The sequence below is a fragment of the Cervus canadensis genome, chromosome 28, assembly GCF_019320065.1.
Source record: "Cervus canadensis isolate Bull #8, Minnesota chromosome 28, ASM1932006v1, whole genome shotgun sequence".
NCBI classification, from domain to species: Eukaryota; Metazoa; Chordata; class Mammalia; order Artiodactyla; family Cervidae; genus Cervus; species Cervus canadensis.
The window spans coordinates 29,328,979-29,356,552 of record NC_057413.1 but is presented as its reverse complement, the minus strand read 5'-3'; the positions used below and the strand labels follow the sequence as shown (position 1 = coordinate 29,356,552).

The window sequence follows — 27,574 nt, the reverse complement described above, 5'->3', positions numbered from 1 at the left end:
GAACTCAAGGGTATTATGCTAAGTGATAACAGCCAGAGAAAGACAAATAACACATAATCTCTCCTTGTGTGGAATCTAATATATATATATATTTTTAAAGCTATGCTTATAGAGAACAGACTGATAGTTTCCGGGAGTAGGGAGTAGGAGAGATAAGTGAACTATTTTGGGGGTATTTTTTGTTTTTGTTAGTATTTTTGGTTTAGATAAACTGAAAAGAAAAGAAGATACAAGAGTTCATCACCGGAAGTATTGCACTACAAGAAATGTTAAAGGAAATCTTTCAAGTGAAAAGAGAGTTATACCAGATGGAAATAAAATACATAGAGGGCTGAAGAGCACTGGAAATGGTGACTATTTGGGTAAATATATAAAGATTTTCTTACTATTTGAGTGCTTTAAAAGATAATTTTTTGTTTAAATTTTTAAACAAAAATAATGACAATGTACTCTGAGGTTTCTAATGTGTAAAGCAAAATGTATAAGAGCAGTAGCATAAGTACCGGGAAGGAAGGGGTGGACATACACTGTTGTTAAGTTATAGTTTTTATACTATAAAGAGTGGTGTCATGTCACTAGACAATATAGACTGATAAATTAAAGGCTCATGCTGGGGGTGGGGGTGGGCTAAAGTTCAGGGCTCTGAAGGAAGGAGAGAAACTTCACCAGTCTTTCTAACAAGTATTTTGTCCTGATTGATCAGTGAAACCAGTTGTTCAGGAAATAATTTAAGCAGAGCAAAGAAATTTGTGCCTGGCCTTGTTATAGGTAAACAAGGGGCTTTGTGCATCTTATCTAAACATACGGTGAAAGGCTTTTTTTTTTTTTTCCAGTAAACTGTTTTGTTTTCTGGAACACAAAATGGTAAGATTCCTTTAAACTTCCCTATTTCCAGAATCACAGGGTTTAGGCAAAATTCAACATGGTCAAATCCCACCACCAGGGAAGCCCTATTGAAAAAATTGCTTAAAACTAAAAAAAAGATTTAGAGAATAAAGACCCATGCACATGCATTTATTCACCAACCTTTTGTTGTAAGGTCAAGGACTTGCCTTTGTCTGCTGATTGAAATTTTCTATTTCTTCCTGACATAAATTACACAAAAAGTACATTGTCTGAGATGTTCAACTTCACATTCTTTAAGTAAAGTAGCTAGACAAGAGCTCTGAATGAAGAACCTTTCTAGATTTTTGTGCTGCTTACTTTCCAGTCTTCATCGTTGTCTTTATTTTATGTGTTGCTCTTGTCTGATGCAAGTGTAGTTTGTTTCTTTTTGTTGTTGTTGTTTTAGTAACTTGTCTTTACAGTCTTTCTAATATATCCAACCTAGAAATCACCACTTTCATTTATTGCATTTCTAAAACAAGTGAACATTGAATCAGATGCTTTTGAAAGGTGCTACATAGGCAACTTATTAAAAACACATCATTCAAGCAAGCGTTAAGTAAACTGATAACATGTAATTGTTTGAGGTCTGGTGTTTGCTCTGAGCTTCTGGGAGGTAACCCCTACACCTTGAAATGTCCAGCTTGATAAAAGTGTATTTGTTTACCTGGAAACCTTGGGCGACCTGGACAGTCTCTGGTAATAATGTGGTTTATGATGTGGTCTTGGGCTGTGTGGTAACAGCTCAGTCTCTGGAGAGTGAAGACCATGTGGGTGGTCAGTCATGTGTATGTGACCAAGCCTGAATAAAAACTCTGGAAATCAAGGCTGGGTGATCTTGTTGCCAGTACTTCATGCATGTTGCCACAAGTCATTGCTACCAGTAAGTCCAGTTCACTTGACTCCACTGGGAACAGACAACTGGAAGAATGTCTGGAACTTTCCTCGACATTGTCTTATGTGCTGCTTCTTTCACCTGATTTTAATCTGTATCCTTTTATTGTAATAAACTGGAGCCACAAGCCTAATTGTTTTTCTGAATTGTGTAACTCTTTCTAACAAGTTATTGAAACTGAGTGTGGTCTTGGGGACTCCCAAAATTTTCACTTTCTAATAAATCTAAAATAGAAATTTACCATAGAATTTACTGGCCACATTAAATGTATTTATAAAACATGAATAAGTTTTGAATTGGGTGTTTTAGAAAGACTCCTTATTAACAAGTTGCTAAAATTGCATTGTTCAATTATTAAGTAAACTGGTAACATTTATTTGTTGGAATAATATGATTACAGTAATAGAGAGTTTGCTTAATTCCATCAGCAGAGTAAAATGAACTTCTAGTAAAGTAAATAGAACTTCTACTGTATGTCAGTTAAGAAAATGATGGGAAGACCTCTGGCCTTTTTTATTTTGTTTTACAAAATAACTAGCCTGTAATTTTCCAAAGTATCAAGGTCATAAAAATCAAAGGCAGAATGAGGAACTGTTAGAGATTAGAGACAAATGACAACTAAAGGCAAAAATGTGATTTTGAACTGGATCCTTCTGCTGTATAGGGCATCCCTATCCCTGGGACATTTGGTGAAACTTGAATGGTGTTTCAGGACTTGACAGTTTCTATGGACTGAATTGTGTTTCTCTAATTCATGAATCCCTAGCCACTCCCCCCGCCCTCTTCCCAATATGACTGCATTTGGAGATAAAATTTTTAGGAGATAAGGTTAAAGTAGATCATAACGGTGGGGTCTTTATCTGGCAAGATTGGTTGTTTTATAAGAAGACAAAGAGTTTTCTCTTTCTTTCTGTGTGTTCATACACTTTTAAAAGCCATGTGAGCACACAAAGGCAGATATCTACCAGCCAAGTAGAAGGTTCTCACTGGAAACCAAATTGACCAATACCTTGATCTTGGACTTCCAGCTTCCAGAGCAATGAGAAAATAGCTTTCTGTTGTTTAAGCCTCCCAATTTATGGTATTTTGTCATGGCAGCCTGAACTAACAATGGTCATAATTCAACCATGTTGATTTCTAGGTTTTGATGGTTTTATTCTGGTTGAGAGATTATTTGTTAATAAGAAATACATTCTAAAGTATTCACAGTTTATGCGACCTAGAAACATAAAAGCTTCAGGAAAAAAACAGCTCTTTGTACTCTACTTCTAACTTTTTCTGAAAGCTTGAGGTTATTTTAAAATAAAAACTTGTGGGAAGTCTAGTTATTTCAAAAAGGTATTGAGCAAAATTGCCAAAAATTCTGAAGGAGATGGGGATACCAGACCACCTGACCTGCCTCTTGAGAAACCTGTATGCAAGTCAGGAAGCAACAGTTAGAACTGGACGTGGAACAACAGACTGGCTCCAAATAGAAAAAGGAGTATGTCAAGGCTGTATATTGTCACCCTGCTTATTTAACTTATATGCAGTGTACATCATGAGAAATGCTGGACTGGAGGAAGCACAAGCTGGAATCAAGATTGCCGGGAGAAATATCAATAATCTCAGATATGCAGATGACACCACCCTTATGGCAGAAAGTGAAGAAGAACTAAAGAGTCTCTTGATGAAAATGAAAGAGGAGAGTGAAAAAGTTGGCTTAAAGCTCAACATTCAGAAAACTAAGATCATGGCATCTGGTCCCATCACTTCATGGCAAATAGATGGGGAAACAGTGGAAACAGTGGCTGACTATTTTTTTGGGCTCCAAAATCACTGCAGATGGTGATTGCAGCCATGAAATTAAAAGACACTCACTCCTTGGAAGGAAAGTTATGATGAACCTAGACAGCATATTAAAAAACAGAGACATTACTTTGCCAACAAAGGTCCGTCTAGTCAAGGCTATGGTTTTCCCAGTGGTCATGTATGGATGTGAGAGTTGGACTATAAAGAAAACTGAGCACTGAAGCATTGATGCTTTTGCACTGTGGTGTTGGAGAAGACTCTTGAGAGTCCCTTGGACTGCAAGGAGATCCAACCAGTCCATCCTAAAGGACATCAGCCCTGGGTGTTCATTGGAAGGACTGATGTTCAAGTTGAAGCTCCAATACTTTGGCCACCTCATGCGGAGGACTGACTCACTGGAAAAGACCCTGATGCTGGGAAAAATTGAGGGCAAGAGGAGAAGGGGTCGACAGAAGATGAAATGGTTGGATGGTATCACCGACAATGGACATGGGTTTGGGTAGACTCCAGCAGTTGGTGATGGATAGGGAGGCCTGGCGTGCTGCGGTTCATGGGGTTGTAAAGAGTTGGACATGACTGAGCAACTGAACTGAACTGAACAGATTGAGCAAAATATCCATGTTATTTTCTGAAGATATTTGGCCATTCTTTAATAGATTTCATAACAGGAGGATAACAAAATATACAGAAAGCTGACATTTGGATTTATGTTGATTTAAAAAAACCTACAAAAATATCAAGGAACAATTTTACTGAAGTATAGCTGGTGCAGAGTATTACCTAAGTCTATAAGTTGATGTAGAATATTATGTAATCACAATATGATTATGTTGGTTACCTTTAGTAAACTCAGTTTTTAAAAACTTATCCTATAACATGAGACAGTAACTTGATTTTTCCAAAAATAGTGACTATATAAGTAAGTAAACCACAGTTGTCAAGATGGTGGAGGAGAAGGACGTGCACTCATCTTCTGCAAGAATACCAAAATCTCAACTAGCCGCTGAACAGCCATCAACAGGAGAATGTTGGATCCCACCAAGAAAAGATACCAGACGTCCAAGGGCAAAGGAGAAGCCCCAACAAGATGGTAGGATGGGAGAAATTGCATTTAGAGTTAAACTTCATACCCGCCAGAGATGCTGGGAGGGTGCAAACAAAGCCCTTGCGCGCAGCAGGATCCAGGGAAAGGAATGGTGACCTCCGCAAGAGACTGAGCCAGACTTGGCTTTGAGGGTTTGAGGGTCTCTTGTGGAGTGTGGAGGCAGGGGTCAGCAGTGGCCTGCCGCAGGGACAGGGGCTCTGGCTGCAGCAGGCCTGGGAGGTGTGGCATGCGGCCTAAGTCCTCTTAGAGGAGGTCACCATTAACACCACCATAGGGCCACCAAGCCGACGACCCACAAACTGCAGAACAATTATACCAAAGAAGTTCTCGGACTGTTGCAAAAGTTCTAAGGCCCACGGCAGTCTTTCTAGCCTGGGGATCCAGCAATGGGACTGAGAACTCCCAGGGAGTTTGACTTTGGAGGCCAGTGGGATTTGATTACAGAACTTCTGCAGGACTGGGGAAGCAGACTCTTGGATGGCACAAACAAAACCTTTGCACACCAGGACCCAGGAGAAAAGAGCAGTGACCCCACAAAAGATTGATCCAGACTTGCCCAGGAGTGTCCAGGAGTCTCTGCTGAGGCATGGGATGACAGTCAGGGGCGCTGAATACTACAGTCTTGGGAGCTGCAGCATGCTGGCAGAAGTCCTTTTGAAGGAGGTTGCTACTAATGCCATTACCCCTACTATAGCTTGGCCTCAGGCCAAACTACAGGCAGGGAACACAGCCCTACCCATTAGCAGAAACTTGAATTAAAGGTTTACGGAACATGGCCCCATCCACCAGAGCAAGACCCAGTTTCCCCACAGCCAGTCCCTCTGTCAGGAAGCTTCCACAAGACTTTAATCCTCATCCATCAGAGGGCAGACAGAACGAAAACCACAATCACAGAAAACTAACCAAACTGATCACATGGCTCACAGCCTTGTCTAATTCAAAGAAACTATGAGCCATGCCATGTAGGGCCACCCAAGACGGACGGGTCTTGGTGGAGAGTTCTGACAAAACGTGGTCCACTGGAGAAGGGAATGCCAAACCACTTCAGCATTCTTGCCTTGAGAACCCCATGAACAGTGTGAAAAGATAAAAAGATAGGACACCAAAAGATGAACTTCCCAGGTCAGAAGGCCCCCAATATGCTACTGGAGAGGAGTGGAGAAACAGCTTCAGAAGGAATGAAGAAGCTGGGCCAAAGTGGCAACAACGCCAGGTGTGGATGTGGCTGGAGGTGAAAATAAAGTCTGATGCTGTAAAGAACAGTATTGCTTAGGGACCTGGAATGTTAGGTCCATGAATCAAGGTAAATTGGAAGTGGTCAAACAGGAGATGGCAAGAGTGAACATCAACATTTTAGGAATCAGTGAACTAAAATGGACCAGAACGGGCAAATTCAGTTAACCTGTTACATAGTAAGTACCAATTTCTTTGAACTGAGTATGGAGTAAATATGAAGAATGTGTGTGTGTGCATGCGCACAGGTATTTGTTATTAAAGTGAATTCTAACCACCGAAGATAAAAGAGCCAAAGACAAATATTTTATTTTATAATGACATTTAATCCACTGGCATTTTATACAAAATAGCCTTTGGTCAGATAGCATTTGAGCTCTTGTTTCAAATAGTAAACATGCAAAAGAAGTGAATATAAGAATATTCAAAATGTGAATGAAAAATATTGCCTGCCATATCAGAATACAAAGGATGTTGCAGCCATCAGCCACCAACTCTGTTCCCAAGGGTGAGCCTTGAAGGAACTCAGGATGAAAACACAGAATGCCACCATCAAGCCCTCAGTCACTGCAAGCACCTTCAACAGTGTACCTTGAGGGGACTCAGAAAGGAAAAGAACAAGACTTGACTCTAGAGAGCGAAGGTGCAAATCAAATGAATGATTTCAGTGAGCTCAGACTCTTGCATCTTCCCATACTTAGAAAAGAGCTAAATTCATTAACTTGAAATACCTGGTTTTCTTTAATTAACAGTAATTTTTTGATGTTCTGATCACCTGGTCTTTGTTGCAAAACTCCTATGTATCTTGCCGCCCCCCCACTGCTCCCACTCTTTGGAACAGTCCTCAGAGCTATTTCAGAGACTGCCTCCTGAACTTAAATCCTCAGCAAGTCTGCCAAATAAAACGCAATTCTTCTAAAATAGACTATTTTTAAAATCCAGAAAGCACTATCAAAAAAAATCATATTACTGTTTATATACATACATTTCCTTCTTATTTCTTACATAAATTATTGTTTCATTGGCTTCAGTTATAATCTTTGGGATTGAAGACATAGTATGTACATTAGGGAACTGACATGATTAGAAAGTGCTGGTTTCATTGTAAATTCTCCTCTATGTGGAAAAAAATACAAGAAAATACATGGAGTAATTCACCCTGTATCTACCCACTGGCAAGAATCCATTTGACCATCTGTTGTATGAGTCACATTTCTTCAATTAAACAATCATTGATACGAAGAGACAGCTCTAGGTTTTGTTAAAATGTTTTCACACTAGATATGTGGGGCTCAGGTTCTATCCATCCCATTCCATATACTCATTGGATGCTGCCATTTTGTTTCAAGTCTAGATAATGGAAAAAGAAGCTGAGGCACAGGCTTTTAGGCTTCATGTTCTAATGGGGTGAAAGCGAGAAGGTCATGGAAACGGTTGTCATATTCTGTCCTCCTAGGAACCTTAAGAAAAAAAAAAAGATTAAGGCACTTTTTACAGTTTCTTTCAATGGGCTTATCAAAAGTTGTATTGAAACAAAGATATTTTCTGTAATTATTCAAGTATAGAAAGAACTGGGAATAAAAATTGTTTGAGTTGGGAAGAAACAAAAGAACAAAAATATTTATCCCACCCATCCTGACTAAATTCTCTTTCGCAAACCTGTTCTCTTTGAAAACCCCATTTGAACGTATTTAAGTATCTATCACTCTTAGGCTTTGCAGGAAATAATTTGGAAGAAAGTATCAATGAAATAAAGAGGTAGAAACTGGAGGATGGAAAAAAGCTAATGTTTCGTGAGTCACAGAACTTCTTGTATCCTTACAAAGATTCTTCAACCCTGCGTGTCCCACCTGCTCCATCTACTTACATGTGATGTAAAATCTCACAAGGCTGCCCAGGATTCCTGTATTTTTATGAGGAGCTTTTTTTTATCGCTCTTGGAGGAGTGAAAGGGTACTTGTCAACTAAAGTCTGTTTTTCCTTCATCTAGTTTCTGCTTTGCAAGATATCATAGCTTCTGATTTTATCTTTCTGGGCACATTGTTTCAATTTCTCTCTATAAGTGGGGAGTTCAACCAATTTTGTCATAAGGATGCCACACAGACATCTAGACATGTGGTGGGCAAAACTTTGCCTAGTATAGTCATCATATACATCCTTAAAACACTACACAGTACCTCCCAATAAACAGAATCATCATAGCAGTCCTCATCAGATGGTTGTGCCCAGATAGGTATCTTTAGAATTGCACCTGTGAAAGTGGGGAGAAAATAAGTCATGTTATGAGGCTGAAAGGGAAAATAAACTTGCTTAGTAGTTAAAATACTGTTACAAAGTCATCCCCTGGAGCTTACAAGATTACTGTCAGAGATGTAGAAAAACTTTAAGTTTACCAATGTTTAACAATATCTATTATGCTGAGAGCATGAGATAGAGGGAAATGTTTATTTTTTATGCTCACCTGTGATTAGCCCTCCAACAAGTGCCGTTGCAATGGAAGAACCTAGCGCTGCTGCCTGACTGGCCATCTTAGCCCTAGGAGGCCAAAAATATAGAATTATTTGTCCAAGATGCCTGGCAACAAAAACCGCATTTCCTGAAGGTGTGCATGCCTGCCACCTTCAGGCCAGAGCGCAGCATGACATACCAGCAAACATGACAATTTTTCTTTAATCGCATATATTTTCTTTGAAACTCTTAATCAGTATTCACAAATTCTTATAAGCATGTATACAAGAACCACCTTTTTCTTCAGAAATGATGAAAATATCTTCCTTAGAAAGCGTTTAGTATTTCTAAAAATGTGATTGGAGATCTGATTCAACAACTATTTACTGGGTGCTTGCTCTGTACCAGCTTCCCTTCTAGGCACTGAGGAAGGAGCAATGAACAAAACAAATGGAAGCTGACATCTCTCCTTACCCCATCCCCCTAAAAACAATTGTGATGAAATTAAAAATCAGAAAAGCTAATTTTTAGCATGTAGTGTAGGGACAAGATATTAAAGTGTGTCTCTGTATCTTAGAAGTAGTTACCTTGAAATGAAGTGAATGAATAATTCCTTATAATTTGGGGAATAGAAGAATATGATAAGAAAGCTACAGAAATGCATAAAGCTGTCAAAAGAACTAGGAGTGTGGGAATCTCCCTAGCACATGCCTCACTCTTAACAGGCAGTTAACAAATAGTTGAAAGGTCAAATCAGTGGTTGCAGGACAGCAAACTGCTGGAAGAAGAAAGTGTGTTGCTCTTTCTTCCTCATCCTTCAAGGGAAAAAATGTAGTAAACTCAGATTTCTTTTTTTTTTCTCTCTCTCTTGATTTAAAGGGTTTAATCTCTTTCTACTGAAGGAAAAGTTGTCCAAGAAATGTATGATTATTGTAAAAATAGACAAAACCCTGAAGAAAGAGAAGGGGAAAAGTTTAATTTCCCTCCAATCCTATCAGTATAAACATGTAAAATATAAATAAGTATTTTTATAAAAATGCAGTCATATCATGATACTGGGTTTTCACATTAAATCTTAATGTTCTTTTATGTCAGTAAATGTAGATCTGGATCATAGCTTTTATTGCTACAGAGTATTACATTGTACAAATATACTGTAATTACAGTTCTATAGATTGAATATTTAGATTATTTCTTATGTTTCATATTTTTAAATATGCTGTGAGAATAAATCCTCTTATGGACATGCTTATGGACTTATCCAGAAATTTCCCTAAAATAACACCTAACTAGAAATGGGATTATTTGTAAAATTTATATGCTTAATAAGGCCTTTTCCAGATAGGAACTTGTACAATTTATATCTCCATTTTGTTACTTTAGCCACCATTCATTATTATAGTTTATAAAATCTTTATCAATATTATATACTGAAAAATGGATAACTTGTTTTAATTAGCATTTTTTTGATTACTAGTGAAGTTGAATATTTAATATATATTTACTCATTTGATTTTCTTCTTTTGTAAGCTGACTGTTAATTTTACCAGAATTTACCAAGATCTTTTACAAGGTATTAAAAGATGTTTCTGATGAAAAATATTCCATGATAAAATAGACTTGGAAAATGCTGGATTAAACAAAATTAACAGCATTATTAAAGTTAGGCTGCCATGATTTGAAAAAAATGTCCCCTAAGTATATTAACTTCTCCTTGTTCTGTGTTTGCCAATAAACCCAATTTGCATTTTCATAATCTGAATAGACACATGTGAGTAAGTAGGCTCGACTCTAGGACAAAGTATTGTGTCTGCTGTGTGAAATATGTGTGAATTTTGCCCACACATGTGAATGGACCTTCCAAGGTTTGCCCCCTCAGCTCCTCCTGAGTAAATTAAGTTGTTGCTAAGTCTGTATACCCAAGGACTAGATGCTTAAACATGGAATCTACCCCAAATCTGGCCACTGAGCAAGAATCAAGCCTACTTACTCTCATGTGTCTATTCAGATTATTAAACTGCAAATCGGGTAATGTTTCTTTGGCCCTCAGTTATGTCTCTTTGGCTTCAGTAAGAACAGTACTTACAAACTGTGGTCTGGATTGCTAAAGGAAAAACTCTTATCACTGGGTTTCTCTGAGAGTGAGAGGAAACAGCACTTGACCTTGGGGAACAGGAAAACATATTCTTTCACTCACGGGTCAGAGCTCTCCAAGGCCAAGATGATGATGCTGGCAAGACCTCCTATCACACCAGGTAAGCCATGTAGGTTATGGACCCCACATGTGTCATGGATCCTCAGTTTAGTAGCAAAAAGTGGCTGAAATTGTAAAAAGAGGAAGCCTTATTATTTTGTCAGCTATAGAGAGCCCTGTGACTACAGTAAACAAACATGCAGGAAAATCTTTATCTCCAGGCCAGTTTCCCATCTACATCTGAAATCCACTTACAACAAAGAATCTGAATGCACTGGTGGCAGAACTTCTCATTTCAGTCTTAGGTAGATGGATGTGACCGTAAGTGATTTTAAGTCCTGCTCATTCTTACCTACTGATGGGATCTTAGTGAAGTCGCTCAGTCGTGTCCAACTCTTTGCGACTCCGTGGACTGTAGCCCACCAGGCTTCTCAGTCCATGGAATTTTCCAGGCAAGAGTACTGGAGTGGGTTGCCATTTCCTTCTCCAGGGAATCTTCCCAACCCAGGGATTGAACCTGGGTCTCCCGCATAGCAGGCAGACGCTTTACCATCTGAGCCACCAGGGAAGCCTATCTTAAATCCTCTGAAAAGGGCTCAGAGTTTATACAAAGCAAACATCATCAACAAATGTCAATCACAACAAAAACCAAGAAAAGTAATACAAGTACTTAACATTCAGTTCATATTGTCACAAGTAACCGATATCCACAAAAGAAGGCGAGAAAGGGTAGAAACCACTGGAACACTGACATGTTGAGTGATCCAAAGAGAGGTGCTTAGGAAAGGACTTTTCATAGCATTTCTCTGCTGGGAGGAGGAAATGGCAGCCCACTCCAGTGTTCTTGCCTGGAGAATCCCAGGGACAGAGGAGCCTGGTGGGTGCCATCTATGGGGTCGAACAGAGTCGGACACGACTGAAGTGACTTAGCAGCAGCCGCAGCAGCAGCTGATAGGATATAAGAAGGTGATGGGGGCAGATCCAAAGTTTGACTGAGAGTGTCTGTTAATACTTACAGTCAGGGACTTGAACCCCAACACGGAGACCACTCCCGCAACGCTCCCGATGATCATAGCATAATAGGGGGAAATCTCCATGTCCGCACAAGTGCCCACAGCTACTCCTCCAGCCAGACTTGCATGCTGAATGTGAACCTGTGTGGGGCACAGAAATACGAGTGAGAGGAGGTGGAGTTCAGAAGGACTGTAGCAACCTTGGGTTGGATGGATTCTACACACATTTCTTCAGTTGGAAGGGTTATGGATTCTGCTTTCAGAAGGTTTTTTGTAGTTCCAGAAGGCCTTTTTTTCCCAGCAGTTGACCTGTGGAATCTTTCTTATAGGGTTCCTTGGTTATGCACGAGAGATCAAGTTAGTAAGGCTAGGGTGGGGAGGGATGTGACAAAATCAAGAGAAGTTGTGGGAGGGTGGGAATATGCCGCAGTTATTCTGGCAGTGTTCTGCCTCTTTATGCAGCTTTGGAATGCATTTATGGCTACTGTGAACTGAAACAGGCTTGTGGCTGCTGTGTGCTTTGCTGAGGCCATGATATTCCACTAATCAAGGACAGGATTTAAAGGCAATGAAATGTATGTATTACACATCAAAGACAACAGCTTTAGCAAGCGTCACTGTTCTGAGAATATCTGAGAATGGAGGAAAGAGGAACCAAGTTTCCATTTACCAGAATTCCTCAGAAAAATTATATTCTGGCTGTTCTGCCAAAGGAAAAAAGGTTCTCAGTACTTTTGAAAGAGATCCACTGAACCATGCATGATGGCTTCTTTTATTTGTTTTCATTTATTTTTCTCATGAAACAGTTTGTAGAGAACTAAAAGACATGTCCTTAGCTATGTTTAGAAATATTTTGATACAATATCTTTTTTCTCTCTCAGCTTAGAAGAGTGGCTGATTTGAGGATTATTCCTTCACTGACATTTCTTTAGCTCATAGGCAAGAAACTAAAAAGATCATTATGAAAAATAAATAAATAAAAAGATCATTATGGGGGACTTTTTAAAATGTTTTATTTTGAAATAATTATGGACATGTAAAAGTTGCAAAAATATTGCAGAGGATTTCCATATATACCACATCCAGTTCCCTCCATTGTTAACATCTTACATTATCATAGAACTAAGAAATTAGCATTGGTGTACTACTATTGAAGACCTTATTTGAATTTTACCAATGTTCCCACTGATATCCCTTTTCTTTTCCAGAATCCTATTCAGGATCCCTGGAGAAGGAAATGGCAACCCACTCCAGTATTCTTGCCTGGAGAATCCCATGGACTGTAGCCTGCCAGGCTCCTCTGACACGACTTAGCAACTAAACCACCATTCAGGATCCCACAGTACATTTAGTTGTTATTTCTTTGAAATATTTGCTGTTAGAAAAATAGAATCAACTTGCATTCTCCCACTCTTTTTCTACTCTCATAGAAAGTTCTGTTTCTTAAGAAAGATTTTCTGAAAACCTGGGGACAGTTGGCTCTATCAGTAAAGAAATATGTTTCAGATCTTTGATTTTTTGCATGATCATATTCCTGTGTGCATGCTCAGTCGCTTCAGCCATGTCCAACTCTTTGCAACCCCATGGACTGTGGCCTGCCAGGCTCCTCTCTCCATGGAATCTTCAAGGCAAGAATACTGGAGTGGGTTGCCATGTCCTCCTCCAGGGGATCTTCCCAACTGGGGGATTGAAACTTTGTCTCCTGCATCTCCTGCACTGCAGGCAGATTCTTAACCCACTAAGCCACCTGAGAAACCTGACTATATTCCCTGTAAAACTGTAAATTCCTTGATAATATTTTTTAAAATTTGTCACAGTATACATCTGAAAAATAAATGAATGTTATTTTCAGATTATTCTCCAAGGTCTCCAGTGTTGTGATTTGTTCGGGCAGCTCAGCAGTGATGCAGAAATGAATTACTCATCAGAGTAGCCGTCAGGGTCGCTTAGCAAACTTCCCTGGGGGCTAACATGGCACTCACCATATTGAGCTTGCCTCGGCTCTCGAGAAGGCTGGAACATGCGTAGGCCGTGACCACGGAGGCCGCGAGGGAGAAGTACGTGTTCACGATGGCCCTGTACTGTTTCTTTTCATTATCAGCGATGGCAGAATTAAAGCTAGGCCAAAATATCCATAAGAAAAGAGACCCTGAAGTAAATCACAGAAACAGATATTATTAACAGTTCTGAATAAGAAAGATAGTCCAGAGGAAGTCATTTACCTTGGGCACAGACATGCTGTCTTTACTTTTAGGCTTTGTTATTTAAGAGTTGGGGGAAAGAGAGGCATTCCCTTGTGTCTGACCAAATAGACAAGAATCAGGCAACTTCATCCCAACTCACCAATCATGGCAAACAAGTCCGAGTGGTATACAGACTCTTCATTGGGATGTCCTTCTTTCAATTTTGATCGATACAAGATGCCGGCTACAGCCAAACCAAAGTAAGCCCCAAAAGCATGGATGGTCATTGATTCTCCAATATCAGAAGCCTGAGAGGGGAAAGCATTCATGTAAATAGAGGTGACATTCAACACAGGAGGGAGGTCATTAAGGACTGCTTCATGCGTTAAACAAAAAAGATCAAGAGAGAGAATGAATGTGTCAGAGAAAGGGGAATAAAACAGGACTTTTCGTGTAAAAGAAAAGTCACGGGCATTGGAACAACACAGAACTGACTTTCAGTCTTAGGTCAGGTACTTCTCTGATGTGACTTTAGACAAATTATGCTACTTCTTTGAATCTCCAGTTGTATGAAATGGAGAAATGTTACCCAGCCAGTACAGTTGTGGTGGGATTTAGATGGGACCGTGTTTTTCAAGGGCTAGGTCCTTAGTGGGCACTCAATACATTTCAGGTTACTTTTTCAGGTTAGACAGATTCTTAGTGAGACATTATGCACTGCACCTGATACAAAACAAGCATGACTTTTGCATTCATTGACTCTGCTATGATGACATGAAAACCAGTTGAGGCCCAAGATTCATTTGAAGAAATATATTTTAGGTCCCTCTTTAGAACACTGAATGGATATGATGTAGTTTTCTACAGTTCTTGTCTCTAGAGGGAAAGTTCAGAGTGCCAAACCCAAGTCATTGCTGTGTACTTATTAAAGTAGAAAAATGATACAAATTTATTAATTTATTTACATTTTCATGCTTGATATACTCTTACATGCCTTTCAGGTCCAGTTTATCTGTCAGTTTCCTTGAAGAAACCTTCCTTGATTCCACAATCTAAATTAGGTCTTCTAGGTATATTTCCTCAGAGCCCTTCTATTTATTTTTCATAGTGTGTATTGTAATTTATAGTAATAATTGTGTGTGTGTTTGTGATTCTATGGGTAGGTGGTTGAATGTATGAAAATTTGTTGGATGTCTGTCTCCCCCACTAGACTGTAAACTCTATGAAGAGACGTTTGTAACTAAATCACCAACACATGATACCTAGAAATTTGCCAAAGTATTTGTTATCACGTCACATGTTCAATAGACGAGTAAATGGACACAAATTTGAGCAAACTCTGGAAGACCATAGAGGATAGAGGAGCCTGGTGTACTGTAGTCCACGAGGTCCCCAAATGACAGACACAACTTAGTGACTGAACAACAACGTGAATAAATAGAATACTGGAGAGGGCCCGACATATCGATTTCCCTTGGGGGAATCAATCAGATTTTCATGGAGGGGAAGACATTTGATCTAAGCTTTAATAAAAGACTTTGAAAGAGCAATTCACTTAGTAGTTGAAGTATAAATAGGAATTGGTCATTGATAGAAAGTGTATTTACATAAAAAGAGTTGTAGAGCTAGGAAATTCTGGGTTTGAATTCAGATTCAGGCAAGTTGGTCATTTAGTATCTGTGATCATCAGTTTCATTGTGTATAAATGAATCATAATACCTGTCTAACACTATTGTGGTGCCAATGCAATTAGACAATGTTTATAGAATTTCTAGTTTACAGTAGTTACTCAAATGAGGACTATGATTATTACTTGCTATGGTGTCAGGGCCACCAAGGTTTGTCCCTGCTTATTTATGGTGGGCATCTAACGTGTGTTGTGCTGTTCAAAGCTAGGTAAGTATCAATTGAACACTTACCGAAAATACCTCAAAAACCAGATATTCATTGGCAGCAAAGATAGTAATTTCTAAAATTGTCATGATCAACATCTGGATTGGACTTGTTTTTCCCAGGACAGCTCCAAAAGAAATCAGAACTGCGACTGTACTGAAGTCTGCATGTATCATGCTGAGGGAAGAAGAAAGAAGATGTTGAAAAACAATGCATATCTCAAATATATGAGTTGTAATGAATATAGCATCACCTTGTCCAGAGTTCAAGGCCCCTCTCTGCACCTGTTCCCATCAGCTGCTTCTTCCAGACCTCCTTTTATCCTCTCCCACTTCCTTGCCTACCCTCACCTCCATTCACCATGCAATCTTTAGTTGCTCTCACATTTCCTTTAGCCTACCTGTTCTTTACTTCATTTAGGGTTTTACCTTATTTCTGTTGATCTGATAAATGAATTACCTTCTAGAGCCTTCACATGTCAAAAAAAGTCTCAGAAAAATTACTAAAGAAGGATTTTTGCTCTCTCTAGCTGAAATGAAAGGAATAATAATCTTATGGAAGGGGATTTCTCATACCCTTAAGGTCAAATCAGAGAGGATATAGACATGAATATATGGCCCAGCACAGTCGAGCAAGGCATTGATTTAGATCCTTGGATCCCAATGATCTTTGTTTCATGGAAGGGAGACAATCGGCAAGCTAGTTCAGAGGCTGACTTTCAAGAGACTAAGCAGAGAAACAACTGCTCTGAAAACACAACGACTGGAAAGTAATGGGTGCTCACCTTTTGATTTCTATCTGGAATTTCTGTCCGTGGCTATAAAAGATCCCCTGTATAAAAGTGCCCCATTGGAGTCCCAGAGCAGCAATGAGTAGGTTGAAGCCCACACCACTGAAGCCATATTTCCGCAAGAAGGTCATGAGGAAGCCGAACCCAGCGAATACCATAACGTGCACATCTTGGAAGTCTGCAAAAGAGGAGAAAGAAAAAGAAATCTGCATAAAGGGAGCACCGAGAAAGTGTGACATCATAGTATATTCCATTTACTAAAGTGCTGTGTCTTTTTCAGAAAACACTACAAAAGGAAAGTTAACTACACAGCCAAAGGCTGGGTTGCGGTGCCAGCGAGGCTACTTAACGCGAGGAGACCTTGGGCAAGTGACTCAGGGCTTGAGCCTTTTCTTGGAAGACTATGCACTATCATACCAATATGTCTTTTATCCTCGCTGAAGAATTTTCCATTACTTGCCACGCGAGGACACCTTTGCTAAATACAGTACCAGTTCACCTGTTCTTGCAGACTTTCCCAGTACTCCCAGGGAAAATTAATATTTCTTCCAGTCTTCCCCAAACCTCAGCTTTAGCAGTTGGTACATTGCATTGCCATTTATTTACCACATATCATACTGTAATAGTTATTTGATGAGGGGTCCATTGCCTGCACTAGATGGTGAGTTTCCTGGTTGAAGGGTTTAGGGCTTTTTGATCCCCCGAATCTGTCACAAAAGCCTGCATATAGAGAATGAGGCACTGTTGGCTAAATGAATGAGATGGTATCTTTATGTCTCAAATGGAAATCTTACCAGATCGTTACTTAAGTCATAAGGCTTGATGTCTTTGTTTACACCTTCTAAGCCAATGGAAGGAAGGAAGGCTGTATCCTCCTGAGGAACAAATTCCTGACTTAGTTCTGCAGATGGAGGCTGAGGTCCCCCAACAGTGTCACGTGACCATGTGACCTTGGGCAAATCACCTTGGGCAAGTCACTTCTCCTTACTTTGGCGTTCTCATTTGCAATACTGAAAAGGCTCTATTTCACATTTTCCGGGGCTGTAGGGAGTGCTGTCCAGTGACAGCTCTCACTTCTCTCTGAGAAACTCTGGTGACCAGTCCCAGCCCTTCCCTCGGGTCACTTCAGCCCAATGACTGGTTCACCACAGCATCCCCTCGCCTTGGGAAAAGAGCCACTTGAAGCTAGACAATCCCAGTCTCAGAGTTTCCTATGAGGTCACCTGAGGCTTCCTCTCTCTGCCCAAACCCTTCTGCTGCAGGTATTGATCATAAGACACGCCCCAGTAAACTTCCTTGAGGCTAATGCTGCTCTTAGAGTCTGTAGCACCTTCCTGGGGGCTCCCGTTGTCTCTGTAGAGCTTTCCTGACTTTCTTTCCGACATGACTTGCATATCACATTTTTTTCAAACTTTGCAAGTTAAATCCAACGGACTAATCTGGCACTGATCACACACCTGGAAGTGGATGAAGATGCTGGGTTCCCAAGGGTTCCCAGTATTTGAAAAGGGCTGGCTGGAAGTGTGGGAACTCACCCTATAGTCTTGTTCTATGACAGATACCAGGACAGGCAGAAGTTGGCAACATGTATTGAATCACAAGGGTCTTTTGGTGGTCTAGAAGCTAGTCTCATTTGTGCATGAGTCCAGCAAATGTAAGAATAAAGAGAATGAGAAAACCAGACCCAAACTTCCTACTTCAGGCACACACAGCATCAGCACTTTTTCGACCTCATCCAGGCAGTGAGTCTTTTGATCATTTCATTGTTCATTGGCTCCACCTCCCAAGAGAGTCAGTATGAGGAGGGTGAGAAGGGAAAAAATAAATTTCTGAAGATTTTCTTTCCTTAGCAGCTTTGAAGGAGGTCTCAGAGAGGTGACTGCTGCAGTCTTTTTTTTCCTAGTGAGATAATGCATACTGGCAACAATTTGACTTATACCCGCATTCTGAATGCCCACCCTCATCTCATTGCATATCCACCTAGAAAACTTCTGAATTGGGACTTTACCTGATTTATCAACAGGCAACTGTCAAATTGTTTGGTTTTGGAAATATAGTTGACTATATATATATATATATATACACACACATATATATACATATATACATACATATATACTATATATATATGTATATACATATACACATTTTTTTTTTCTTTACAAACTCTTTTCACCACTTTTAAATGTAAACATTTGATTTAGGTCATAGACTAAGTTGGCGTGGAGCTCAGAGAATATGCCTGACTGACTGACTTGCTATGATTTTACTAGAACTTTCTGAAACTCAGCTTTCTCCTCTTTTAAAGAACAGTTTGGATTTGATGAAGTCTAACGTCTCTCCTAGCTCTACAACTTACTTTGCTCATATTTATTTTATTGATGCATAGTTGATATATAATATTGTGTTAATTTCAAATGTACCTATAACAAAGTAATTCATACCTATCTATCTATATTCTTTTTCAGATGTGTTCTCATTATAGGGTATTATAAGGGTTCCTTGTGCTGTACAATAGGTCTTTGCTGTTTGTTTGTTTTACTTTGTTTTTAGATCAGACTCTAAGATCCAGAGAAATTAGATGATTTACTTATACTCACAAAGCTAAAATAAAGGTAAGAACCCAGTCTACTGACTTCACTGGTTTTTTTCATTACTTCAAGCTACTTTTCTAAAATTTGTTTCTTTTTTTCCCCTAGAGTGCTCTTGTTCCTTCTATAGTCTGCTGATTTTAAAATATGGAGTAGCCAACTAATTTAAAAATTGGCTTAGCCAATTTTTAATGTCTCACACTAGGAGTAATAATTCTTCAGACTCCATCCTCCTCCAGCTTTCATGGTAAATCAGACATTTTCCCCCTTTATTTATAATTTTTCTTATACAAATTTTTCATACCTAAAAAACAGTAGAATAGTATGATGGACACAAATATATCTATCACCTAGATTTCACAGTTGTTAACATTTTGCTATGTACATGCTTCATTCCCTATTTTTTCTGAAATATTTTGAAGTAAATAACAGATACGACATTTCACTCTTAAATACTTATGTATCCCTAAAATTTTAAGGACATTTTTCTACACAATCACAACACCATCATCATTCCTGGCAGAATAATCACAATTTATAATTATAATCTAACACTTTATATTCATATTTCCTAGTCATCCCCAGAGTAGCTCTTACAGCTGATGGAAAACTAGACATATTATAGGAGGGAGGGAAGTCCTGTATGGACAGCGCTCCAGTTTTTTTTCCTCCTGTAATCTCATGCTTGTTACTGCTTTTCGCCACAAGGGGGCCTAAGAACCTCATCTATTTAAATTCCTAAAGAGAGCTTACAGAGTTGACTCAACTGATGATTCTGTATAAAAGGTATGGATAAAAAGGTTTATAAACAGTTAGGGTCATGCATTATCTTTCATCCTGCTCTAGGAATTTCTTTTGTGGGTAAGCACCAGGGAGAGGGTCATGAAGTCAGTTTTATGGTGCAATTAAATTATGCTGCAATAAAGGAATTCTTTACAGAAGGAAGAAGGCATTTCTTTACTAGTTGGAACTTCTGTGAAGTGCTCTGACAGGTTTCAAGGGCTGCCAAGTCTCATCTGAATCAGATATTCTCAATAGCTGGCAATTTTTAAAAATTGAATTATAACTGGTTTAAAATATTGTGTTGGTTTTAGGTTTAAGGCACAGTGATTCACTTATTTTTTCAGATTATATTCCATTATAGGTTTTTACAAGATATTGAGTCAGAGTCCCTGTGCTATATAGTAAATCCTTGTTGCTTATTTATTTTAGGTAGAGTAGTTTATATCTGTTAATTCCTCTTAATTTGTCCATTCCTCTCCCCTTCAGTAGCCATAAGTTTGTTTTCTGTGTCTGTGAGTCTGTATCTGTTTTGTATACAGATTCATTTGTATTATTTTTTAGATTCCACACATAAGTGATATCATATAGCGTTTGTCTGTTTCTGTCAATAGCAGGCGATTTTAGCCTCTAAAGTAAATTTGGCAATGTCTGGTAATTTTGTTCTGTATTTTACTACCACATTTAGCTTGTACCAGGATATCTTTTAAAGCCCTGATAACTTTAAAATGCAATTGATGATTTCAACTCTCCTCTTCCACCACCAACCACAAACAAAATGAAACAGAGCCTTCCTTCCCCTCAACCTCCTGTACATGACTGTTTCCTAGAATGTCTGCTCCACCCTACACCCAACTTATTTTTTGGGCACTCTGTGTGGCCTGTAGGATCTTAGTTCCCTGTCCAGGGGTTGGACCTGGGGCCCCAGCAGTGAGGGCACTGAGTTCTAACCATTGGACCTCCAGGGACTTCCTCCACATCCAGCACTTCTTTACCTGGCCTACTTCTAGATGACTTTCAAGAACCAGGCGCTGGGCACAGTTGTGACACTGTGCATGTCCCTCCGGTTTTATTTCATTTGTTTATGTGCTTGTCTGTGCCCGTTTATCATTTATTCAGTTAGACTATTGAGTGAGTACTGCCAGTAAGGCATTCTTTCAGGAGAAAGTGAGTGCAAGTGTTAAGGTAGGGATCTCTAAATGACTTGTTCCTTAGACACCCAGCAGAAAGTCTGGCAACTGCAGCTTTTCAGGAGATGCCCCGTTTATGCAGGAATAAATGACTCACAGGTGAGGGCTGCTGAGAATTTGCCTCTTTGGGATTCTAGGGCTCTTATTCAGAAAAATGATTCTTCTGGATCAGGTAGTTAAAACTGTTCAACTCACTCTCCAATTAGAAGCTGGGTTTGTTTTGTTTTTAATGACTGAGGTCTGGCAAGCTGTTTGCATGCAGATAGCGATTGGTTCTTAGTGAGTTCCAATCTTTTGAACCATTTGGGGGATCATTCTGAGCTTATCTTTTCTGAAAAGTAGTATCCTAGTAGTGGTATCTTTCCTCCCCTACTTTCACATATTCTGTTATTATATATTTCAAATATTTGGAAAAAATAGTACAATGAAGAGCTATATACTATTTCCCTAGATTTATCAGTTGCTAATATTTTCTGTATTTGTTCTCTCTTTCCAGATATATCTCTCAACCCATTGAGAAGTATGACATTTTGCCCTAAACCACTTCAGCGTGAATCTCCTAAGCAAAAGAGCATTGTTTTAAATAACCACAGTATTATCCTCACATCTAAAAATATAACATGGCTACAGTAACATCTGATTTAGAATCTATATTTGAATTTATTTAACTGTTTCCAACCTGTCCTTTTATAGGATTTTTTTGACCCCCTTTATCTACTCAAGTTTCATATATTTTGTTTGTTATGTGTCTTTGTATGCATGCTCAGTCGCCCAACTCTTGTGACCCCATGGACTGTAGCCCTCCAGGCTCCTCTGTCCATGGGATTATCCCAGCAATACTGGAGTGGGTTGCCGTTTCGTCTTCCGGGGATCTTCCAGATCTAGGGATTGAACCTGTGTCTCCTGCGTCTCCTGCACTAGCAGATGGATTCTTTACCACTGAGTCACCTGGGAAGCCCTTATTACATGTCTTTAGACTCTTTTAATTTAGAGTCTCTCACAGCGCTTTTTGGGGCTTCCCTTGTGTCTCAGCTGGTAAAGAATCCGCCTGCAATAAGGGAGACCTGGTTTCAATCCCTGGGTTGGGAAGATCCCCTGGAGAAGTGAAAGGCTACCCAATCCAGTATTCTGGCCTGGAGAATTCCATGGAGTGAATAATCCACGGGGTCGCAAGCAGTTAGACATGACTGAGCCACTTTCACTTCACTTCACTTCACACCATGCTTTTTACTGGTGGTATTGATTTGTCTTTAATGGGGAATGTACCACAGTTTGTATTTGGCTATTTCACCAAAATTAGAATCAGACTATACATTTTGGCAAGACTATTAACACAGATGGTGTTGTGCAATTGCCATTTCATCATACCAGGTAGCACATAATTTGTTTGTCTTACTACCGGTGATGATACATCAGATCTCTTGCTTAAGACTGTTCTGCCAGATCTCTCCCTATGGATATACCTTTCATCCTGTGTTGTCCAATCACTTTTTACTTAATAATTTTAGCCGTCATTGGTGAACCTTGCTAAAGTCAATTGTTACATTTTTTTAATTTCAAAATTATAATTTTTATATCTATTAGTTCTTTTGTATTAATTAGTTGGCATTTGTATATAAAGAACTCCAATCTGATCCCCGTACCCTGCTTTAGGGTTTATTTCTATGGACTCAGTGAAGCCTTTTTCCTTTGTTTCAGCGTGTTATCATCTATCATCATCACACTATTCTTATTCTTAATCCTCTGTTTACCCCCAATTCAGCTAATTGGTGTTCTTTCAAGTAGGATCCTGTGTTCTCCTGACACATCCCCGTTAGTGTATACCTCCTTGGTTTACCTTGACCAGGAATGAGCCCCTCAGTGGAGAAGGTCGTTAGAAGCCAAGATTTCAGTTCTATTTGTACTCACTGCTTCCAGTTCTTTCACGTAAACAAACTGGTTCAACTCAAAGGCAGCACAGCAGAGGCCAGTGTCTTATTGTTAGATTACAAAACAGAGCATGTTAACTCAGTTATGGTAACAATTTCAGGTATCCTTTAGAATAGAAGCAAATAATTTCTTAGGAATTGTTTTCCTGCACTTTTAGTAACCCTTTGCCTGTAACATATATCTAAATTGCTGAATTTCTTGTAATAAATGAACTTGAAGGAGGAATTCTCTGACAGTCCAGTGGTTAGAACTTGACACTCCCTGGTGTGACTTGGATTCAGTCCCCAGTGGGGAACTAAGGTCCTGCAAGCCTTGACATGGCCAAACATAAGTAAATAAATAAATAAATAAAATCTGAATAAATATAGGGACCTTCTTAAATGGAGATTTTACAAATAAATCATTGTACTAATCTGTTGCTGTATCTTCATAATTCTTCAGGTGTGATCAATGTACAATGTAACAAGATCACACATGGATAAATGATCCACTCAAAGTGACAAGATAGGCCAATGGATTCTAATGTTTAACAGAGGACGAAGAATTCATTGATGTGGTTTTAATGTCCCATAAGCGTTAAACACCTTGTGTTTGCAGAATTTCTGATAGCATGTTAACAGTCTTCAAAGAGCCTTCTTCTCAAATTCTACTTTTCTCTAGTCTTTCTCCGTGTCAGCAAGGATTTGTTCGTGGTCACGTGTCCAACTCTTTGCGACTCCATGGACTCCAGGCCACCAAACTCCTCTGTCCATGGCTTTTTCCAGACAAGAACACTGGAGTGGGTTGTCATTTCCTCCTCCAGGGGACTTCCCACTCTAGGGGTTGAACCTGCGTCTCCTGCTTTGGCAAGTAGATTCTTTACCACGGAGCCTCAGTCACAGTCAGGCCTCATTTCTTGTCAAGTTATTTGCCTCAGCAAAGGGGTCGACTCTTTGCTGGGTGCCATGAAAGCCAAAACCATGGAGTAGAGCTAGTTTCTCAGATGGGTTTCTCTGGGGTCCGTCAGGATGTGCAACATGATGTCAGGCGTGCCACCCACTTCTGTGGCTGTGCCCTGGGATGGGTTCAGATGCCAGGTCTGTGCGACCTCACCCCTTTCTCTGCATTGCTTAGCTGAATGCAGTAAGTCAGAGGGATGAATAAAATTATATTCAATTGGATTGGTTTAAAATATAAATTAATATCCCACTTGATTTATTTTTAGATCTTCCCTGGTGGCTCAGGTGGTAAAGAATCTGCCTGCAATGCTGGAGACCTGGGTTTGAATTCTAGGTTAGGAAGATCCTTTGGAGAAGGGCATGGCAACCCACTCTAGTATTCTCGCCTGGAGAATCCCATGGACAGAGAAGCCTGCTGGGCTAGGGTCACAAAAGAGTCGTACACAACATAGTGACTAACACTGATTTGTTTGTGAGAAATTCACAACTTTCAGCATACTGCAACTGAGAACTCTTGTAATGCACTGTGAGCTTCTTAGACGGGAACTGAGCCTTTTCTGTCTTGAATTCCTGCACTTGGCATAGTGCATGGTGCTAGGCAGGCACCCTCAAATATTTGTTGACTTGAATTTTGCTTCTTAATTAGTGAATGTTTCATAAACTTCTCTCCAATGACTTACGCTGTTACATAAGTTTAGTGTACATAGGTTGTTTGAAATGTGGGGAAAAATATATATAATCAGTAAAATCATGTTGTTTCTAGGGCTGTTCTACAAAGTAGTTTAACCAGTGATAAGGTAGCTGAACTGGAAAATTAGTACTAGGTGGAATTTTACATCTTGACAGCCACCTTACTGAAGGGAGAACTTTTTTCCCTTTTGCTTTAATGGTTTATTACAGGATATTGAACATACTTTCCAGTGCTAGATGACTAGGATTTGTTTATCCATTCTATATATAACAGTTTGCACCTGCTATTCCCAGACTCCCAGGCTATCCCTCCCCACCCCTCCTCCTTGGCAACTACAAGCTTATTCTCTGTATCCATGGACCTGTTAGAAGAGAGAAACCTTGAATTCTATATAGATTGGGCTGTGGAGAGCATTCTGAATGTAAGACTGTTTTCCATGTAAAATGTCACTTTGTGTTCTGCTTACTGCCCTTCTTCTGGGCCCCCAGGGGCCTCTATTGCTTGAATTCTCCCCACTTTATCCTGCCTCCTGCCTGTATCCCAGCCTCACTGCCCTTATGGCAAGGAAGAGGTTGTGGGGGGGAGTGTATGTGTTGGCTGTTTCAAAGTACATTGATTGTTAATTATTATTATTATTGACAACTGTGACTTGATGTTTCCTTTGCAAAATGAAAAAGCATCCTGCCCTTGACATCACTTTTTTTTTTATTCCTCTCTTGTTTTCATGTATGATATGGCTGATATAACAGAAAATCCTGTTAACAATACTTTCAAGTTATAGCCAGAAGAATAGATGATGAAATGAAATGTACAAAAGTGTACAGAGTTGAACAGAATTCTTTTCTGTTTTGGTGTTCTTGAACTTGCAAATTGTAAGATTCTTTCATCCAGAATCCTTTTGGATATCTATGTAGTGTAAAGAGAACTAGATGTGGACCTGGAGCCTCTGACTTACAGCCTTAACTGTGTCCTTTACTTGAGATTGTGCGTTTTGACTCAGCAACTCTAGGCCATAATTTCTACTCAAGAATACTCCCCATTATATATGTTCCCTCAAAAAATGTAGAAATGAGAGAACAAAAGTCACATTGTTTTTGAAAAGCTTAGAGATAGGCAGTAGAACTATAATAAATATTGCTATTAGAATAATTTAATACAATTTAACATTTAATCAATAATAAATTATTTGTACCTCACTAAAAAACCAGTCTATATAATAGGATTATATTATTACCTCCCTCCCTGGTTAAAAGGTGAGGAGTATGCCTGGCTCATAATAGGTAGTGAGTAAATGGTAATTATTATTGTTATACTAACTATTCCACAACCTGTCTTTCCAAACTTGAAACTAAATCCTTTCTTTCTTTCAGTCGCCATTCCCAGGGAAGGGTTCTGCTTTTAAACTATGTTGGGTGCTCACAATTTTATTCTCATCTCAGAGGAACAAACAGTCTTCCAAAACCCTCAATACAGTATTTCCAGGGCTTCCCTGGTGGCTCAGTGGTAAAGAATCTGCCTGCCAATGCAGGAGATGTGGGTTCCATCCCTCGGGTGGGAAAATCCCCTGGAGAAGGAAATGGCAACCCACTCCAGTATTCTTGTCTGGGAAATCCCATGGACGGAGGAGCCTGGGAAGTTACGGTCCATGGGGTCACAAAAGAGTCGGACATGACTTAGCGATTAAACAACAGTATTATTTATATCCTGTATCATCCTTCATACCCCTTCTTATACCTTAGGGCTCTCACATGAAATCCAGGCTCCCTTTCCCCATTACATTTTGTTTCTAGTTTCTCCTCCAAAGTTAACTCTAAGTCTTTTTTTTTGGTGGGGGAGGGATATTTTTATACCTAGCAGAACTAGTAGTCAAAGTAAAAGCAAGGTCATTTACCTAAATGGGAAGGAAATCTTGAAAAGAGGAGATCTAGGTATACACATAGCTGATTCACTTTGCCACACAACAGAAACTAGCATAATATTTTAAAGCAACTATACTCCAGTAAAAATTTTTTTTTACTTAAAAAAAAGAAAAAGAACGTCAAAAATCGATCAGTTAATTCAATTCTCAGTTTCTTGTACTGATAGTTTAATACATACAGATTCTATCCAAACACATGAACTACAGAGATCAGCTGTCCCAGCATAAACTTTTATACCCTTAGCACTCAGAACTGTCACATAATTCTACAAGGGGCTCCAATGTAGAGTGCTAGAGGTTACAATACCCACAGACCTCACATTCTGAGAACCCAAAAATGTGCAATAAGAAGCAGATGGCTTACTCACGAGGATACAAGTCCATGGATGTTTCCACATCTATGGCAGGTGACTCGGTGCTGTTGGCCTTGGAACTGTTCGAACCCGTGTCATACTGAACAAATAATGCAAATAAAACAATCATGACAACTTCCAGGCCAATGGCCATGAGAGGGAACGTGAACCTCATGTTTGTGGCAAAGGACAGAGGCACACTGAGGGCTTCACGGACTGTGGGAGGCTGATAAGGACAGAGGGGCGGCTCTGCATGTGGAATTGGGCTACAAGCTCAAGGCACTCCTGTGACACTGCAAGAAAAAAATGGGGCAAGGCTGGTGAAAGCGCCCCATCCACTGGAGAAAATTATGCTCTGTAACCAGATTGCTATAAATGCTGGTTTGAAGAAAATACAGTGTAGATCGGAAGTAGCCAGCTGATAGAAATGCTCCTTTGCACGTGAGTGTCTAAACTCTTTTTTCTTTCAATACATTTTTAAATGAAAAATGTTGTACACCAAAATGATTAAGTTATATATATATTTATATACATAAAAATACATATAAGCACATATATATATATATATATATATATATATAGCCCCTTGGAGAACAAGGAGATCAAACCAGTCAATCCTAAAGGAAGTCAACCCTGAATATTCACTGGAAGTTCAATTCAGTTCAGTTTAGTCACTCAGTCGTGTCAGACTCTTTGCGACCCCATGGACTGCAGCACGCCAGGCCTCCCTGTCCATCACCAACTCCTGGAGTTT

General features: G+C 39.4%; 1 protein-coding gene, 1 long non-coding RNA gene and 1 other non-coding gene across 3 annotated transcripts; 1 reads left to right on the top strand and 2 right to left on the bottom strand.

Moving 5' to 3' along the window:
- LOC122429808 lies at positions 1–10,803 on the top strand. The gene is made up of 2 exons (XR_006266148.1): positions 1–362; positions 7,631–10,803. It is a non-coding gene; the product is annotated as an uncharacterized LOC122429808 (long non-coding RNA).
- RHAG (Rh associated glycoprotein) lies at positions 6,221–27,017 on the bottom strand. The gene is made up of 10 exons (XM_043450456.1): positions 26,836–27,017; positions 16,425–16,608; positions 15,667–15,817; positions 13,908–14,055; positions 13,547–13,713; positions 11,568–11,705; positions 10,555–10,676; positions 8,371–8,444; positions 8,087–8,160; positions 6,221–7,369 (listed from the first exon to the last, which is right to left on the bottom strand). Exons 1-10 carry the CDS (start codon positions 26,993–26,995, stop codon positions 7,295–7,297), a joined length of 1,293 nt encoding a protein of 430 aa, XP_043306391.1. The 5' UTR covers positions 26,996–27,017; the 3' UTR covers positions 6,221–7,294.
- TRNAS-GCU lies at positions 11,048–11,119 on the bottom strand. Its single transcript has one exon. It is a non-coding gene; the product is annotated as a tRNA-Ser (tRNA).
- Positions 27,018–27,574: the final 557 nt, after the last annotated feature.